The sequence below is a fragment of the Amphiura filiformis genome, chromosome 17 (assembly GCF_039555335.1).
Source record: "Amphiura filiformis chromosome 17, Afil_fr2py, whole genome shotgun sequence".
In the NCBI taxonomy this organism is placed as follows: domain Eukaryota; kingdom Metazoa; phylum Echinodermata; class Ophiuroidea; order Amphilepidida; family Amphiuridae; genus Amphiura; species Amphiura filiformis.
In genome coordinates this window covers 36,943,669-36,962,717 of record NC_092644.1, presented here as the reverse complement: position 1 = coordinate 36,962,717, position 19,049 = coordinate 36,943,669, and the positions used below count along the sequence as shown (strand labels likewise).

General features: G+C 37.7%; 1 protein-coding gene across 3 annotated transcripts in view; it reads left to right on the top strand.

The window, feature by feature from the left end:
* The window catches only part of LOC140137730 (oxysterol-binding protein-related protein 11-like), a 38,095-nt gene that overhangs the window by 11,917 nt on the left and 7,129 nt on the right, over window positions 1–19,049 (top strand). For 2 of the 3 annotated variants that reach the window (XM_072159494.1, XM_072159496.1), the window contains 6 exons: window positions 1,971–2,113; window positions 10,377–10,489; window positions 11,475–11,605; window positions 12,774–12,859; window positions 16,002–16,083; window positions 17,071–17,266. In XM_072159494.1, coding sequence (XP_072015595.1) covers window positions 1,971–2,113; window positions 10,377–10,489; window positions 11,475–11,605; window positions 12,774–12,859; window positions 16,002–16,083; window positions 17,071–17,266 — 751 coding nt within the window. The remainder of the gene's footprint in view (window positions 1–1,970; window positions 2,114–10,376; window positions 10,490–11,474; window positions 11,606–12,773; window positions 12,860–16,001; window positions 16,084–17,070; window positions 17,267–19,049) is intronic. The other variant, XM_072159495.1, reaches the window with a different exon arrangement.

Below are 19,049 nucleotides of genomic sequence, written 5' to 3'. Positions count from 1 at the left end.
TTATCGCGGTTTGTGGTCTTAATTTATTGGATATCCATATTTCGCGGTTTGTGGTTCTTTATAATCTATAGGCCTGTGGGCAATCTAGTTGGATATCCAAATTTCGCGGTTTGTGGTTCTTTGTAGCCCTCTTGGCCAACCTAGTTGGATATGCCTAGTAAGCGGCGGTTATCTGCGATCTTTCGTGGTTTGTTGTTTTAATTTCCCTTATCAAGCCTGCCCTCTATCGGGAGCTAATTTATAGTTTAAGCTTGTTGGATATCCATATTTCGTGGTTTGTGGTTCTTTGTAGCCCTGTGGGGCAATCTAGTTGCATATCCATATTTCGCGGTTTGTGGCTCTTCATTTCATTTCATTTCATTTTATCGCGGTTTGTAGCCCTGCGGGGCAATCTAGTTGGATATCCCTATTAAGCGGAGGTTGTCGGCGATCTTTCGCGGTTTGTGATTTTAATTTCGCTTATCAAGCCCTCTATCGGCAGTTAATTAGTTTAAGCTTGTTGGATATCCAAATTTCGCGGTTTGTGGTTCTTTATAGCCCTGCGAGGCAATCTAGTTGGATATCCAAATTTAACGGCAGTTGTTGGCGATCTTTCGCGGTTTGTTGTCTTAATTTGTTGGATATCCATATTTCACGGTTTGTGGTTCTTTATAATCGATAAGCCTGCGGGCAATCTTGTTGGATATGCAAATTTCGCGGTTTGTGGTTCTTTGTAGCCCTGCGGGGCAATCTAGTTGGATATCCCTATTAAGCGGCGGTTGTCAGCGATCTTTCGCGGTTTGTGATTTTAATTACCCTTATCAGGCCCTGCCCTCTATCGGGAGCTAATTTATAGTTTAAGCCTGTTGGATATCCATATTTCGTGGTGTGTGATTCTTTGTAGCCCTGCGGGGCAATCTAGTTGGATATCCAAATTTCGCGGTTTGTGGTTCTTTATAGCCCCTGCGGTGAAATCTAGTTTGATATCAATATTCAGCGGCAGTTGTTGGCGATCTTTCGCGGTTTGTGATTTTAATTTGTGACAATTTATAATATTTATTGCAAATATAATTTCAGATTGAACTGTGAACAGAGCCAATGATAAATGTGTTTTAAATAACGAAGATGTCATGATAGTCAGGCATGGTGAAAGCATCTGGATGGTGAAAGTAGGCCTAGGCCTAGGCCTAGATGAGAATAAAAAATCAGACATGTTTGTTTGATGAAAAAAAAAATATCATAATAGCAATGGATGTTCGAGATGGTGTTATTCTTGATTTATGACAATACATTGGTTAATAAAACATTAAGAAAAAAAAAAAAAGTGGTGGGAAGTTTGAACCTGAGCAAAAATTCATAAATGGATTAGAAGTCCAGGACCTTAACCGCTTCGCCACGGGACGACCCGTTATAACGACGTGTGAAAGTGGAGTATTTATTAATATGAATGTATGCTGTGGTCCGGAAAGAATAAAAGAATTGCGAAAAACTTGATTTTTTGGCTTAATGGGATCCAGAATTTGTATGTAGGGTATCCAGGAATATACTAGGGGATATTTGAAAGTGAATCTCAAAAGGTAGTGCGACAGTGACAGCCATGTATGGCTGTAGCAGTGACGAAAGATTGTGGATATCAGTATGATTAGCTATGATTTTCCACTAATTTTGGCTATGAAATACCGCGTGAAATAAAGCAAGAATGTTTATTTATTATCAAACAATCGGATTAACTGTATGATTGGTGTAACTTTTTGAATTAATGAGTTATTAAAATATTACACTTTGGATAGTAAATACGATTTAGCATGGTTTTAGATATATTTTGTACCCAGCTTAAAAAATATCATAGAACAATAGCGCTTTTGTTTCGTGTAAATATAGTCCCGCGGTGCATCTTCTTATTCTTCTTTATCAGTCGTTTTTTTTAAAACTTGCTGGTCATGCTACCGCGTGACTCTAATTTTGTATTTCTTTGTTATCCTTTCTTTCAGGATTGTTTACTACTTAAAGCCACATCACAGTCAGCTATGGATTGTTTAGAACAATGTTTAGGAATGCTACAAAGGCAAGACAATGCACAAGGACATCGGTCACAGCCTAATGTGGACCTTTCGCAATCCATGGCCAATATCACGTACGTTACAATACTGGTTATACACATAGCATGCCATCAAATCACTTGTGGGACTAGTCATTGGTTTTAGATGCCTATCCAGTTGAAAAGTGCGATGTGGCACTCGCTTTAAATGAAAAAATGTTTAAAGTTTGAGAATTGACCCGAGAGCCTGGCCCGGGGAGCCTGGAAATATGTTGATTGCATGCTGTATGTAAATAGCCCTATTTTGGTTTGCATATATATTGTCTGCCCAACAACCTCCATGTACATGTGGCCCTTGAACATGTTTAAAACAAACTGCCAAGAGGTTACTTTTTCAAAGCGATGTGCAATTTAATTATTTAAATATTCAGGTTGTTGCATCAGTGATGGTCGGCTGCAGTGCGGACTTTGTCAGCGGGCTGTCTTAGAAGCCTGCTGACATGGCCAGCCGTGCGGCCAGCACAGGTGTGCTTCCTTGGTGTGTTCATATATAATGTTATTTGTTAAATCCATGGTATGTTATTCTTTGTATATATTTAATTTGTATTTTGATGTATTTTGTTTGACCCGTGGGCCAGACTGGAAATCAGTGTGGACCACTGAGTTTGTTCCCCAGGCAAAATAAGATCTAATAAAATAAATAATAAAATAAAATAAAATAAATACTTAGGAGATTTTGTTTTAAACATGTTCAGGGGCTAATGACACATGGGAGGTTTTTCCTGCCTAATGAAGATATAAGAACTATTTATGTGCAAGATGTCTTCAGATGTAAGTTGTGCATTCAATTGCAGCTGAACTCCAGCTTTTAAAGTTTAGAATAAAATGCGCAAATTCAGTCAAAGCTGGTAGGGCATAGGTTTTTGTGTGTGTTTTGCAAGCATTATCAAAATTGTGACATTTATTGTTTAGGCTCATTCAAAGACAAGTTTAACTCTGAATGTAGTTAAATAAGCAAGGAAAAAACAATAGTGAGGAAATTAAATTGATAAAAATGTACCGGATGCTGGATAAAAAAAGAACCAATATTTGTTTAAAATCGTTATTGAAAATCGTTATCAAAATTGTGACATTTATTGTTTAGGTTCATTCAAAGACAAGTTTAACTCTTTTAAAATGTAGTTAAAATAAGCAAGGAAAAAATAGTGAGGAAACTAAATTGATCAAAATGTACCGGATGCTGGATAAAAAAAGAACCAATATTTGTTTCAAATCATTATTAAAAATCAGTCTAGATGGCATGGAAATGAGATCATAATACCAGAATTAATGCAATATTTCCCTCAGCTCAATTTTATCCAATTCTCATTAAATTGGAAAAGTGGTGCCATTTAGTAAACAGAAAGCGGTTAATGTTAAAGCTATGTGTGTTTGCTTACCATATGTGTGATATTTACATGCTAGTCTGCACTGCTATGTTTCAGACAGATTATGTTTAGGCAGATGAATATAATGTGAAGTTCATTTGTAAATATGACATACACAACCAGACCCTTTTATCATGTGGTACCCGCTGTATAAGGTATATTGCTGATAGCGATCGATATGCAAAAGTGATGCATGCTGGGAAGGAAAAGGGCTCAAATTCACAATCTCTGGTGACAAATTTTATAGCTTTTGAGCCCTTTTCATTCCCAGCATGCATCACGTTTGCCCATCGATCTCGATCAGCAATATACTTTATGGGATCCCTTGTATCTAGATTTTAGATACTCATCTATTCATAGTTTGCCAGATCCCTTAATGCCTATGTGGCAGATGAATGTTTTTTAAGTTCTTTTTGTAAATGTGACACACACAACCAGACCCTTTTATGTGGTACTCTATGGGATCCCTTAGAGTACCACATAGTCCCCCTTTTTAGATCCGTTAGTGCATATGTGGCAGGCAGGTGAATGCTATGTAAAGTTCTTTTTGTAAATATGACATACACAACCAGACCCTTCTATGTGGTACCCTATGGGACCCTTTACATCTCATCTAAGAGTTAGATACTCACCTGTTCATCACGGTTACTCATTCATGTAAGAAATCACCAAACTAGTCTAGTGTGAAAACTTCATTGAGAGATTATGAGCTTTATTCTGTATAGTCATTAGTCCCTCATAATTAAGTTTTTACCTTAGTCTAACTCTGTTTTGCATGAAGGGAACACTCATAACACTCCCTTGTTCTAAGGATATGTACCATAACTCACATTCCTTGTCACATTTGCATTTTGATAAAGTACCTAACCTACGGAGGGTGGGCTCTGCCATGTGACTTGTGGTTGAAAAAAAAACCAGTGTATTAGCTGATTGTTTCCTGAAAAGTATGAATTGCAAACTTTATTTTGTGAAGACATACTTCTTTTTGTTCTGCATAAAATGCAATTACCGATAAAGACTTGCCTTTTTAGATTCCAATTGTAGTTCAATTTCTCCATATCGTCATATGTACTCCATCGCAGATGGTACATCATGGGTACCCAAACATTGTAGGTACTACTTGCTCTATCATACATTTGGTACCTCGCTTAAAAGATACTATAGGGCTGCGAATTCAGTTGTGTAAACAATGTTTTCAAAATAACTATCTTGGCCAATTTCTAAGCCTCTTATAACCATCATTCATTAATGACTTGCCAATTAATCACATTTCATTAACCACATATAGCTATAATACCGCATGGGATTTAGAGTGCATGTGAGTTTCAAATCAAATTCTTGTGGGTGGTGTATTGCAAATATGTCCTATTTCTGATGTCACTTAACTTGATCTCTGAGATCAAAACAATTCCTTTTTCTCACATTCATTTTCCTCTCAGCTCTCAAAACTAACATGTAATTTCTACTAATTCGGCTTTGATAGTCACTTGAGTGTTCTGTTTTCACATTTTAAAGTATCAGGCTCAGCATTGGGGCATGATTTTCTAAGACATCCAAAGTGCCTAAGGACTATTGCCACTTTTGTCCATACAATGCCATTTCATTTGCGACCGCTACCCTAAAATTAATTATTATTATTATTAATTAAACCTAACCTTAACACTTAACCCTAACTGTTAAACCCAATCCTAAATCACTACAGATGTGGTCAAAAAGTAAGAGGATGAAATTGCATAGGAGGAAGCAGCAATGCGTTGTGGCTAGGTCCATAGCCAGGGAGTGCAGGGGTGCATTCTTTGCACCTCCATACAAATCCACAATATTTGATGCCTTATGGTCTTTACTGCTCATATCTGAAACATTACATGGAACCCTACTTGTAACTTTTACTTTGCATGCTGATGTAGCAACCTTGTCAACTAAACAGTACACTTAAAAAAATATTTTTACACATTAAAATGTACACAAAAGGTCAAAAATTGGAAGAAAAATTCACATAATGGGTCACTCACTCTCTCAAGTGTAAATGTTAATGACCCAAGAGGTCCACTTGTTGGGAGTTATAGTCCAAATTTAACATGCATTCAAGTTTCATGCCCTCTAGAAATCCTGCACCCCCCTGTCTCCTTTCAAAATAAATCCTGACCTAGGTGTGGGCCTGATTTGCAGCTGAATCTACAGACTGCAGTTAGTCTGTGGTTGGACTCAGGCTGCATTGGATGCCTTTGTGAAATTGTGTCCACTACCTACCTTTTCACCTAATGAAGTTATTAGCTTGGGGATATTACACTAAAAACTACATTTCAGACATCGCAACTGTTCTCATTTGATGTGATTCTATGATTTCCACATTCCATTTCACCTGTTGATCTTACATTTCTGCTTTTTTTTTGCTTGGATGTTTTGTTGAGGTGGTTTTTCTTTTGTTGCTTTTGTTTTTGGTACCTGTATGTGTGTGCGTGGGTGTTTGCACCACAGAGGTACATTTTAAGACTACTTACATCTAACTATATCTACTAAATGCTTTTATTTGTCATAAGAATAATACTTTGTTGCAGTTCTATCAAAACTTTTTTAAGTATCGCATGTAAATTTGCCCATCCCCATATCCAATGATGAAATGGTCACTAGGTTTTGATTGTACCATGTAGTTGTTACTGTACAATCAGAAAATTCAGAAGCCCATATGTGACCATTTGATAGTTGGAATATGTTGCTGGGTAATTTTTTTGCAAGGTAGTCAAAAATCATATTCGAGACTCTGACTATGCAGCGATGATGTGACTACCTAAAAGTAAATTGTCTATGTTTGAGGCTTCCTTTTTTACAGCTAGTTTGAAATAGTAGAAGCATAATTGCACATGCCCAGCAAATCATGATACTCCTTTCTTAAGTGACTTAATTTTGAAACATAGATAGGACATCACTGTGCTCGTGCTGGAAACTTGAATGTGCAATGGTTGCTCAATGTCAGTTTAGCAAAGTAACTAATGTGATTAGAAAACATCTTAAGAATCACTTCATAGGCTTAGTAGATTTGACATTCTGAACAATGATGTTAATATTAATTGTCTCGAGACATCAGGAAAACACAACACCAAAGCAATGATTAGACTCCACATTGCCCTCCCGATCATGAGGACCATTTATTAAGCTATTTATGACCATTCAACAATTTTATATTCATATACATAAATATAATTGAGATAAATAATGATAAATAATGATAGATTTCATAATATAATAATAATATAATAATCATAGCACTTTCATAGCAGTTAAGACATAATATAAATAGTTATTTATCTTCCAATAAATATTATTAATAACACAATACAAGAATTATTGGAAAATGTGTACAACAAGCCAACCATATAGGCTGGACATGCAAGAATTGACTTCTGTATCACATTTAACCAAATTTCATCTTAAGCAAATACAGATACCTCTTTGGATCAAACAGAGGATTGAATTGGAAAACAATATTTATAACATAATTATTAAATAAACAGAAATCTCCAAAAGAAGAAACAATGCCAACTCTATCAATGAATTAAATCTTTAAATCCCTATATAAGCTGGTAATTATTGAAAAGTCAGCCAAAATTTACTATAAAAATATATTAATAATGAAATAATCCACTGACAAAAACAATCAAGCCAAAAAGATACTTCAAATAAGCATAAATTACTCTACATAAAGCGTAGTAGAAAGTGGAGACAATCTACAGACAAGTTTCATCAGGTATTGACGAGACTCCATACAAAGCGTAGTAGAAAGTGGAGACAATCTACAGACAAGTTTCATCAGGTATTGACGAGACTCCATACAAAGCGCAGTAGAAAGTGGAGACAATCTACAGACGAGATTCTTCAGGATTTGAAGAAAATCCATAAAAAGCATACATTTCCTTTAAAAGCGTAGTAGAAAGTGGAGACAATCTACAGACAAGTTTCATCAGGTATTGACGAGACTCCATACAAAGCGTAGTAGAAAGTGGAGACAATCTACAGACGAGTCTCATCAGGTATTGACGAGACTCCATACAAAGCGTAGTAGAAAGTGGAGACAATCTACAGACAAGTTTCATCAGGTATTGACGAGACTCCATACAAAGCGTAGTAGAAAGTGGAGACAATCTACAGACGAGTCTCATCAGGTATTGACGAGATTCCATACAAAGCGTAGTAGAAAGTGGAGACAATCTACAGACGAGATTCTTCAGGATTTGAAGAAAATCCATAAAAGCATACATTTCCCTTTAAAAGCGTAGTAGAAAGTGGAGACAATCTACAGACAAGTTTCATCAGGTATTGACGAGACTCCATGTACAAAGCGTAGTAGAAAGTGGAGACAATCTACAGACGAGTCTCATCAGGTATTGACGAGACTCCATACAAAGCGTAGTAGAAAGTGGAGACAATCTACAGACAAGTTTCATCAGGTATTGACGAGACTCCATACAAAGCGTAGTAGAAAGTGGAGACAATCTACAGACGAGTCTCATCAGGTATTGACGAGATTCCATACAAAGCGTAGTAGAAAGTGGAGACAATCTACAGACGAGTCTCATCAGGTATTGACGAGATTCCATACAAAGCGTAGTAGAAAGTGGAGACAATCTACAGACGAGATTCTTCAGGATTTGAAGAAAATCCATAAAAGCATACATTTCCCTTTAAAAGCGTAGTAGAAAGTGGAGACAATCTACAGACAAGTTTCATCAGGTATTGACGAGACTCCATACAAAGCGTAGTAGAAAGTGGAGACAATCCACAGACGAGTCTCATCAGGTATTGACGAGACTCCATACAAAGCGTAGTAGAAAGTGGAGACAATCTACAGACAAGTTTCATCAGGTATTGACGAGACTCCATACAAAGCGTAGTAGAAAGTGGAGACAATCTACAGACAAGTTTCATCAGGTATTGACGAGACTCCATACAAAGCGTAGTAGCAAGTGGAGACAATCTACAGACAAGATTCTTCAGGATTTGAAGAACTCCATACAAAGCATTCATAAAGTCATCACAAAGCGTAGTAGAAAGTGGAGACAATCTACTGACGAGATTCTTCAGGATTTGAAGAAAATCCATACAAAGCATTTATTAAGCCAACACAAAGCGTAGTAGAAAGTGGAGACAATCTACAGACGAGATTCTTCAGGATTTGAAGAACTCCATACAAAGCATTCATAAAGCCATCACAAAGCGTAGTAGAAAGTGGAGACAATCTACTGACGAGATTCTTCAGGATTTGAAGAAAACTCCAGACAAAGCGGAGAGTATTATAATTTGACATACTTTTATTGAAGCATCTTGGACAAATGAGATAACTGAATTACCCTTCCAGCTACTGGGAGGGTGGGTGGGATTTTTGGTCCAGCATGATCGGAGGAGCAAATGCAAGTGGCTTACTAAGAAAGGTGTGAACACAACAAAAGAAATGGAATTAAAGCAGAGACCTGATTGGCTGCACCCCACTAAAGTGCCATATGAATGGCCAAGAATCTGGGATTGTTGCTATAACAACACAACAACTCCTACATCATTCCAATACCATGACCCAAATCAATAGCATAAACTTTCAAGAGGACTTGATATGGCTCAAGTGGAACTGATAGGATAATTGTCCAGACTTGGCTGCACATGAATGCCCAAGTTTCCCTGATGCTGAGACAATCTGGTTTTTAAAAGATTTTCAACTTTGAAAAACGTCATTAGCAAAGAGCAGCTACTGATGTAGAAATTCTAGCAGTCGGACATCCGGGTATGCTGTCCTCTTTTCAGGTGCGTGCACAGCAACCAGCTTGACAAAGGGGAAACACAGCAAGACTGAACATGTGCACACTGGATTTTCTGTGGTTTCTACCTTTGTGTGACGTCAGCCCGACTAAGAGAATATGACTTAAACAATTTTCTGTAATGAGAATTAAAAAGATAATGGAAAGGATCTGCCAGTGTGCTGTAATGAGCACTACTAGAATGTATCACATGTGTGTGCTTTTGGTATTCTATTAAGCATTCTTTGCAGGTATTTCAACAGAAATGTTCTTCCAAAGAACAAAGCACAAACATTTTGTTTTCTTTAGTTTGCTTTTTTTGTGTGCAATGTTATATGTTCTTGAATAACAGTGATAACCTGCCAGTTGGCTAGTGGAGTCAGGTTAAGAAATATTGACATCTCATTGTGGTTGCCTGATGTTGGCAAATTGTCTTACATGTTATTATATATGACTTGTGCTAATGACCATGTCTTCAATGTTGAAGATAGCATATTAACAGAAGTCAAGCTTGGAATGGGATATTGCAGTTGAAATCCATACACCCCTATGGAAGACATGGCCTTCCCACACTGGAAGTGTAGATTTCAAATAGAGTCCCCCATTCAAGTAACCCCATTAGAAATTCACAATCCCTGTGAGGAAAATTAACCTCATGACTTCCATAGGGGGGGTATATGGATTTCAACTGAAATAACCCAATGCAGAGGTGTAAGTTTTCCGGAAATTCCCGGAATTCCGGAAATGTGGCCAAAAAAAAAAAATTACGGAAATGTTTTCTTTTTACATTTCCGGGATTGGATGATGATAATTCGTCATAAAAAGAGCCCCCCAATTTTTTTTTGAGGGGGGTGATACCCTGCAGCCTATTTCCCAGACAAGCCCCCTTGCACTTCCGGAAACTTACACCTCTGCCAATGAGCCCCCGTTTTTATGCACCTCTCCTCATTTAGTCCATCAGCACAGATTTAGACAAAATTATCACTGTGTCATGTCAATCAAAAGTTGTTCAAGAATAGCTTATGTTGCTATCCAACCTCACTTTACATAACTTTTTTTGTTTTATGTTGTTTTACGTTTGCAATCATTACTAACCGACTAACCAATAATTCATTTCTGTTTTGTTGTTTTGGATGCTGACATTAACAGTGTTGATATTCAATCCAACATCAATAGCAGTGCCAACAACCACAGTGATATAGCCAGTGGACAGGAAGTAAATGGGGAGTCGTCAACTAGTGCTGCTTCATATTTGGTACCATGTAAGTTATAGACTAATATTTGAAGGTGTGAAAGAGATGCTTTAGGCAACAAAAAAATGAAATCCGATTTTACGGGCTTGACCGACCCAGGTTTGGATTTTTGGGTTCTCTAGTTGGGCGTATGACCAGGGGTCCATTTCACTCAACTTCACAAAGTTTCGTAAGTCTCGAAATCGTTTGTAACTTATGAGGAGTCGTAAGTTCCATTTCACTAAGCTTACTTACGAACTGTACCCTTCGTAAGTAATAAGAATTTACTACAGGGACCCCTCGTAAAATTACGTCTAGTATTGGGTATTCGTAACTTTATGAACAATTACTTGAGTTACAAAGGGTTAAAAGTTTAGTGAAATTGACCCCCGGTGCATCAGGTTTTGGACCGGAACGAAGAGGTAGAAGTGAAGGTATTTGATTTGTTTAGCAATCTTTAAAAGATGGGCTTGATGTACTGAAAGGAATTAACAAGATTGGTGTCTCAATCACCTAATGGTTGTGGAAAGCTGTGTAGTAAAATTGTTGCGGTCATAAGGATGTGTAGTAATCTTAAGGTCTTAATTAAGTATCCACCCAGTTTCTAATTCAGTGCCCAAGATATAAAATTCAGAAGTATTGTTGCTTGTTATTAGTATTCTTATAATTGCAGCAGTATAGGGAATCCCATGCGCGGATCCAGGGGGTGTTTTTGTGGCTGCAGCACTCCAAGGTATGAATTGCAAAAAAAAAAGTGAGAGAAAAGAAAGAGAGAAAAAAAAGAAAAAAGTATGCACCAAATCGCACAAATTAAGTTCAGAAATGCAAAATTTCTCTAGCAGCCCCCTGGACCTCCGGTTTGGTTACTAACTTTACAGCACCCCAGAGAGAAGTACTCCTGGATCCGCTGGTGGTGAGTCCTGTTTGTAAAACCTGTAATAGAGCTAGCTAGCCCTGTTCTATTTGAATAAGATAATTTCATCAAGTATTTTCATTACTTTTCATTCTCAATCAGATATCAACCCAGCAGATGAAGTAGCAGACACAAAGCAGGAAACAGACAGAGATTTGGGTGGTGTAGAGGAACATAAAAGTGTTATATTACACTTGTTATCACAACTCAAATTAGGAATGGATTTAACAAGGGTAGCGACTTAGAGAATAAACGATAGGAATTTTTATTTTGCCTATCCTCTACCATGTGATAGAGCGACAGGCAGGTCCAATATTTTGAGTAGTGGATGCGGCGCAGCCGGTATCCACTACGATAAAAATATTGGACCTGCCTGTCATCTAAACAATTTTTTAAAGCAAAAACTAAGTTACCGTCATAAAAACTCCCCTCATTATAAAATGATCGAAACTTGTTTACAACTTCACGTATTCTGTTGCGCGTACTGCTAGCGCGTTCGCGTATTCCGCACTAGTCTACGCATCCAGCGCGATACATACGCGCACCTCTACACGCGTGTTACGCATTATCAAGACGCATGATGACGTGGGGTAGTCTACAGCCTGATAGACGGCACCCGAAATCATGCGATTGTCCAATCAGAAATGTGTCTACGAACTAGACCACTCCCACTGACTAAGAATTGGACATACAGTGGTTCTGTGAAATATCATGGCATCCTACAGGCTACCTCAAAAATTTCTATCACCGGAATAAGATACAATCAAGGAAAATAATTTTGGCACACTCTGACATACTAAATGTAAATCGCCACACCTCTCTCCCAATTCAATGTTGATGAACGCACTTTTGACATTGGGCTCTGCAGTCTCCCCAACATTGATTGAGAGACTGGGAGAGGGAAGAGGAAAGGGGAATATTTGTACTTCTCATCAAACACAGTTATATATCAGGCAATGAAAAGTTCCAACATATTATCAAGGTGTGGCTACTATTTTTTTACTTGATTGTATGTCATCTAAAATTTGGTTTTGACTCATAATTCAACAACAGAATGTTGTATAGACTTATTATTGCACATGATTTGGGAGTAGACCACAAGCTTTGGGATCATTATAAAATTGTTGATAAAGAAATTGGCTTATTCAGGGAGTGGTTACTGAAACACCCCATAACCTAACTTATACACATTTCATGATTTAGCTCTCTAAGCTGTCAAATTTAGTTTTTGTACTATATATCTCAAAAACAGGAAATCATATCAAATTGTTGTTGCCCACAAGTTTTTTTTTATACTGTCCTTTTAAGACCCAGATTCACAAAGTCACCAAATATCGTCATTTTAAAATGATGTGATTAAAGTGCATGTTATGTAATTTCAATGTTATATTTCTATGACAGGTGGTGCTACCTACATTTATTCTAGAGAAGAGGTCCTTATTAGAAATGTATGCAGACTTTATGGCACACCCTGATATGTTTGTAAGGTAAGCTCATCTAAGCCCGGTTTCAGAGAAGAATGGTAGTCCCTTGACGCAAGCGCCCGATTACCGTATTCATCCGAGTATAATCCCACCCATTTTTTAGGTGAAAATTTTTCAAAATTGGGGGGTGGGATTATATTTGAATTTCTTTTCTTTTTTAGGTCAACCATGAATGATCCTAGCGTTTAGGTCTAGGTCCAGGGACACTCCAAAACCGAAAATAAACAACATAAAAAAAAATGGGGGTGGGGGGGGGTGGGTGGGACTATACTCGAACGTGGGACTATACTCGGACGAATATGGTAATGAGCAAAATATGTGAATCTTTGTGTTCCTTTCAAGAGCGCTCCTCTGTGCCGTCCAATGCTTTGACGAGTAATCGGCCAATCAGATTATCAGGTTGTTATGATTGTCAGACAATTGAATCAGCCAATCAGAAATCCACTTCCGTGTTTAAGCTCTGCACGCTCTCAAAAAGTAAACAACTGCCATTCTTCTCTGCCAGAAATTATAGTGTTAACTCACCTCAGAGAAGATATCCTACACTTCCCATAATGCATTTCTTCCCTGTATTGATTTTTAGTGCAACGTTGGTCGATAGTGACAAATAATACCTCAATTAACAGAGCTCATCCAGATCATGCATTTGAGGTATTTCTTTTAATTTTCATCCCATGTTGCACTGAATAGCAACTCAGTACAGGGAAGAAATGCATTGTGGGAAGTGAATATTTTCTAGACTCACCTGGTGTTTAACAGTAAACATTCCTTTACGTTCAACCATTCCAAAAACAGTACTCACACTGGATTTGTTTTGACAACTCATGGATTTCGTAACAGAATTGAAATAAAAAAATATCAATCAATCAATCAATTTATTTTCATCCATTCATTATACACAATATAATTATGATACAATGAGATACAATAATGATGTATTTTATATACAATAATATAATGGAAAAAGCAACTATTTTTATGAAAAACGTCAATGAGATGGATGAGGACACTGCTAACGCAGAGCGTGAGGTGCAGTGCCCTCGGCCTAAAGTTACAACATACAACATTTAACCAAAAAAAATAAAATACGCCGGTACAATTTTCACTCAAAATCGTGCACTGAGTGCCTATGGACGAGATAGTGAAAGCAAGCAGTTATGGCCACAAGGCTGTCCATGCACTGGGCACACAATTTGGAGTGAAATGATACATAATTGGAAAATATAAAACTGATGGTAAACTAAATAATGTACCAAAAAATTAGGGTGCCGACATAAAGCTGACCTGATAGCAAGAAATGAGAGACCGTTTTAAAGTAGTAATGAAACATGAATGTAATTACGATTCACTTGGCAAATATTTTCCAAGGAGATGTTTTTTCATGTGTTGTTTAAAACAGCTACCGAAGGTGCGCTTTTCAGGATTGGTGGTAAATTATTCCAAAGTAATGCACCTTGGATTCTGATGGTGTTATATGCAAGGCACGTGTTGGTTTGCTCAATATGGATATCACCTGCATGACGAGTGTTGTAGTTATGCACATCACTGTTGATAGTAAAATAATTTTGATCAAGTAGGTCGTTGGGAAGGAGACAATGATAAAATTGATACATAAAAATTACAATTTGAAGAATGTACAAATCATGAATTTTTAATGTTTTAAGTGTTGAAAAAAGTGGGTCAGAATGTGCTAACCAGAGTGAGTTAGTGCAGGTTCTGACGAGCTTCTTTTGCAACAGGAGAACAGAGTCACGGTGTGAATTATTATTATCAGCCCAGATAATTGCACAATAGTTTAAGTAAGGATAAACCAACGAGTTGTATAAGGTTGGCAAGGACTCAATTGGAAGAAATTGCTTAACTTTTCTGATGATGCCATTATATTTAGAGATGATATTACAGGCGTGAGTGGTGTGGGACTTCCAACTTAAATTATCATCAATTAGGATCCCTAAGAATTTAGTAGTATTAACTTGACCTAATTGTTTATTATCAATCTTAACTTTAATGTCAATGTTGGGATTCGACTATATTTACTTTTAAATATCATGTAATTAGTTTTATTTACATTTAATGACAGCTTGTTTAATTTAAACCAGTTAGAAATTATTTCAAGATCTTTATTTAGCAGGGTTTCAAGGGTATTAGGATCTTTATTGGTACAAATTATATTAGTATCATCTGCGAATAAAATAAATTTAAGCTTAGAGGAGCAGTTGGGCAAATCATTTATGTAAAGGAGGAAAAGTAAGGGACCGAGGATCGAACCCTGTGGAACTCCACAATGGATGGTATTAGTGGTGGAATGTTTCCCATTGAAGACAACAAATTGTTGTCTATCCTTTAAATAGTTTTTGATCCACAAATTGGAAGTTCCTCTAATGCCACAGTGGTAAAGTTTTTGAAGGAGAATGGAATGGTCAAGGGTGTCAAAAGCCTTGCTTAAATCAAGGAAGATACCTACTGTGCATAGTTTATTGTCAATTGCAGTGGTAATGGTGTCATACAGGTTATTAATAGCCATGTAAGTGGAATGATTTTTGCGAAAGCCAAATTGGTTCGGACTGAGAATTTTGTGATCAGTAATGAAGTCAAGGATCCGGTTATAAATGATCTTCTCGAGCAGTTTTGAGATAGATGGTAAAATAGAAATGGGACGATAATTGGTAAATTTATGTTTGTCACCAGATTTAAAAACCGGATTCACTTTGGCCGTTTTCAATTTTGATGGAACAATACCTGATGATAAGGAGCTATTAAAAATATTGTTAGACAACAACATGTATTTTTGACTCACTTATGGAAAGTTGCATTATCATGTGGCTATCGGCAAAATAAAAAAATGCCTCTTGAACTTGTATGATATTTTACATCTAGATTTAGGACTATTTGCCCTTCCCAGGTGATCAGTGATTAGTTGTTTGGTTATCAAAAACTTCTTCACCCAATAGAATTTGGGGCGTTGCACAGATAATTGGTGGATGTTACAATCTGTGGATAGGTTTGCGACAGGTTCAGCTGCAACCGGCCTAGTTGATGCGATCTGAATCTGATGATTCACAAGTTGCAGCAAAATTACAGCTTTTGAATCCTCTGCAAATTGCATCATATAAATCCAAAATTTATTATTATTGTATTATTACAGGATAGCTGGGTTATCTACACCTGATGCCAGAATGATTGCTGTAGTGGAATATTATTTATGCTCATTTCATGTTGGCAGAAAGGTAAATAAAACTTGTCACTATGCACTATTACTACTGTATAATTAAAAATAAGTATAAGCACAAGCATCATGAAAATGAAATGCCAATATGGCACTGCGTCATCATCCCTATATCTTTGTGTCAAAAATTGCCGTGATAGTACCATGAATCCTCTCATTTTTCAAAAGCTACGCATGGCGATTTTGTTCGAGATAGGCTGAGCGACTCAGGCTAAGCATACCATTTACATGATATGAGATACCATAGCCCTGCCATAGATCCTGCCGCTTAGTTTCTATTCTACGATTTGCGCATGATCAGTACCACATATGGTGTTACTATTATAGAAAATTCGATTTGTTTTCAGGTAAAACGCAGGTTTTGTTTCCAGTACACTAATTCGAAAAGCAATACACTAATTAGCGGGGCCTTGCTGTTTGCTGTGGATATCTTTAACTGCATTTTATAAGTAAAGATTTTGAAATCCAAAGTAAAAGTTATGATATTTTCAACTGTTTGAGAAATGAATTATACAAAGGAACCCGTGTAAAACCCAGGTGCTGTATCTATAATACAATGTACATTTATCGACTTTCTTTATCTGCGTCAATAATAGAATATTGATTCAATCGAATTGAATATATGTCTCCATTTTGAGTTTGTACTACACCTCTGAGCGACAAAGCGATCGATTTCTAGCCAATCAGATACGGTAGGCCTCCTTTTCTTGCGTTCGGTGAAATACCAATCGCCCGTCGCGTCGCTCACCAACGGAGTATTAAGTTTATATTTATAACACTGGCTGTTGACACTGTGTATGGGGTAAGCACCTGTACCACAGAACACCTTTGAGACACCTTCATCGATGAATAGTAATTGCCTAACTAGACTCAAACAGTAATTGTCTTGGCCAATAGTAATTGGCTCATCCAATGCCAGTAGGGGAACAGATATGTATCTGAATTTACTCTAATACAAAATAATATGAAATTATCTCCATATTCCCAGGGTTCCCTTGCCAAGAAGCCATTCAATCCGATCATAGGTGAAACTTTCCATTGTTCGTGGGATGTACCACAACCAACAAAATCAACGCAGGAAGAAGTACAAACAGAAGTGGATAAAACAGAAACAGTTGGAAGCACAACTGATGGGAATGATAGGGTTACATTTACAGCAGAACAGGTGTCACATCATCCACCAGGTAGGTCCCATGAACTTCAACTGAAGTTATAGATGGGAGGGGAAGGGTGGATTGGGTACTACACAGCTGTTTTTGCCAAACGCATGACTCGATCACAAACATTTTCGTAAACTCCTGTCAATGTTTGGCAAACCTTTGTGATTGCTAAATGTTTGTCAAACGTTTGGTGAAAGCGGCTATGTATGATAGTGCATTTAGCGAATGTGCAGTCAGTTAAATATTCATTGGGCACAGCTTCAAATCACACAAGTGTTCACTAAAAGCACTGGTGCACATGAACATGTTTAAAGACACTGCATACATGCATGTGCAAAACAGTTGGCTAAAGTCGCCACGAGAGATGAACTCTGAATGTTTGCATCTGGCGTGTTGATACTAGACTAAATCAGTTGAGGCTTACATGAGGGTAATACCGTATGTCCTGTAAATAAATGAATTAGGGATTCAATCATGTTTCACCGTTGTTCATCACCGATTAACAACGATGCGTTCAGCGTCGTCTGCGTGGTTTACCGCGAGGGCAGCTTTAGCTGCCCGGCGAAATAAACCACGCAGACGCGCTGACGCGCAGTTGTTGTCGGTGATGAACAACGATGAAACATGATTGAATCCTTTCAACAACGAAACAAGCTAAAGATGTCTAATTTACATAATTCTTTCATTCGGAATGTCTGTTTGTCATTGCCACTCAACCTTACAATAAGATCGCGGTATTTCTCTGTTGATATCAGCAATAAAACTAAAGAATAAAGCGGTAATACTTCCGCCAACATAAGTGAGTTTATGTTTACGCATACGTTCCAGGCATGACGAATTTTACGCGCACATGCGTAACGCGTATGCGTAACCTTGCGATCGCGTATACGCTATACGCTCACTGCAAAAGTGTGTGTTCATCACGGATTAACAACGGTTGGCTCCTGTACAAAAGTATAGGAAGAGTTGTTGAAACTCTAATGATCGATGTGAGGTTTGTTGCATAAGTAATTATCAAATTTCTGTCAAAAGTCATAAAGATGGGCTTATTCTGTCCATCTAGTTTGGTCCAATTTCCAATATGTACAACTGCATGTGCATAGATAAATCTAAATGAAAAAGAAATGTGTGGATTTAATGTCAGCAGTTTTGGGCATTTTATAATACCGGTAACAGTATTAACCCTAACACTGACCCAGGTTTTTTGCTATCGGAAGTCACAGAAGATCCGGATTTTTCAAGAAGAAGAAGAATTTTTGACTTGGCACCCCCGGGATTCGAACCTTTGACCCCCCGCATGCCAAGCACACGATCGCGGACAGGGAGCTAGACGGGTTATTGCTGCCCGGCCAGCAATTCCGTGAGCATTTGGCGCTTAGGCTGATTGCGTCATCGCAGTCCCTGGGATGCGTGCATGATTTGATTTTTTCATCGTGGTATTCTGTGGTATTTTTGGGTGTAAGGGTTAACATAGGCTCTAATGTGGAAAAATACATCTTTCTTAACCCTAACACTGACCCAGGTTTTTGCTATCGGAAGTCACAGAAGATCCGATTTTTTTTCAAGAAGAATTTTTGACTTGGCACCCCGGGATTCGAACCTTTGACCCCCCGCATGCCAAGCACACAATCGCGGACCGGGAGCTAGGCGGGTTATTGCTGCCCGGCCAGCAATTCCGTGAGCATTTGGCGCTTAGGCTGATTGCGTTATCGCAGACCCTGGGATGCATTGCATGATTTGATTTTTTCATCGTGGTATTCTGTGGTATTTTTGGGTGTAAGGGTTAATGTTTTTCAAATCTAAACAT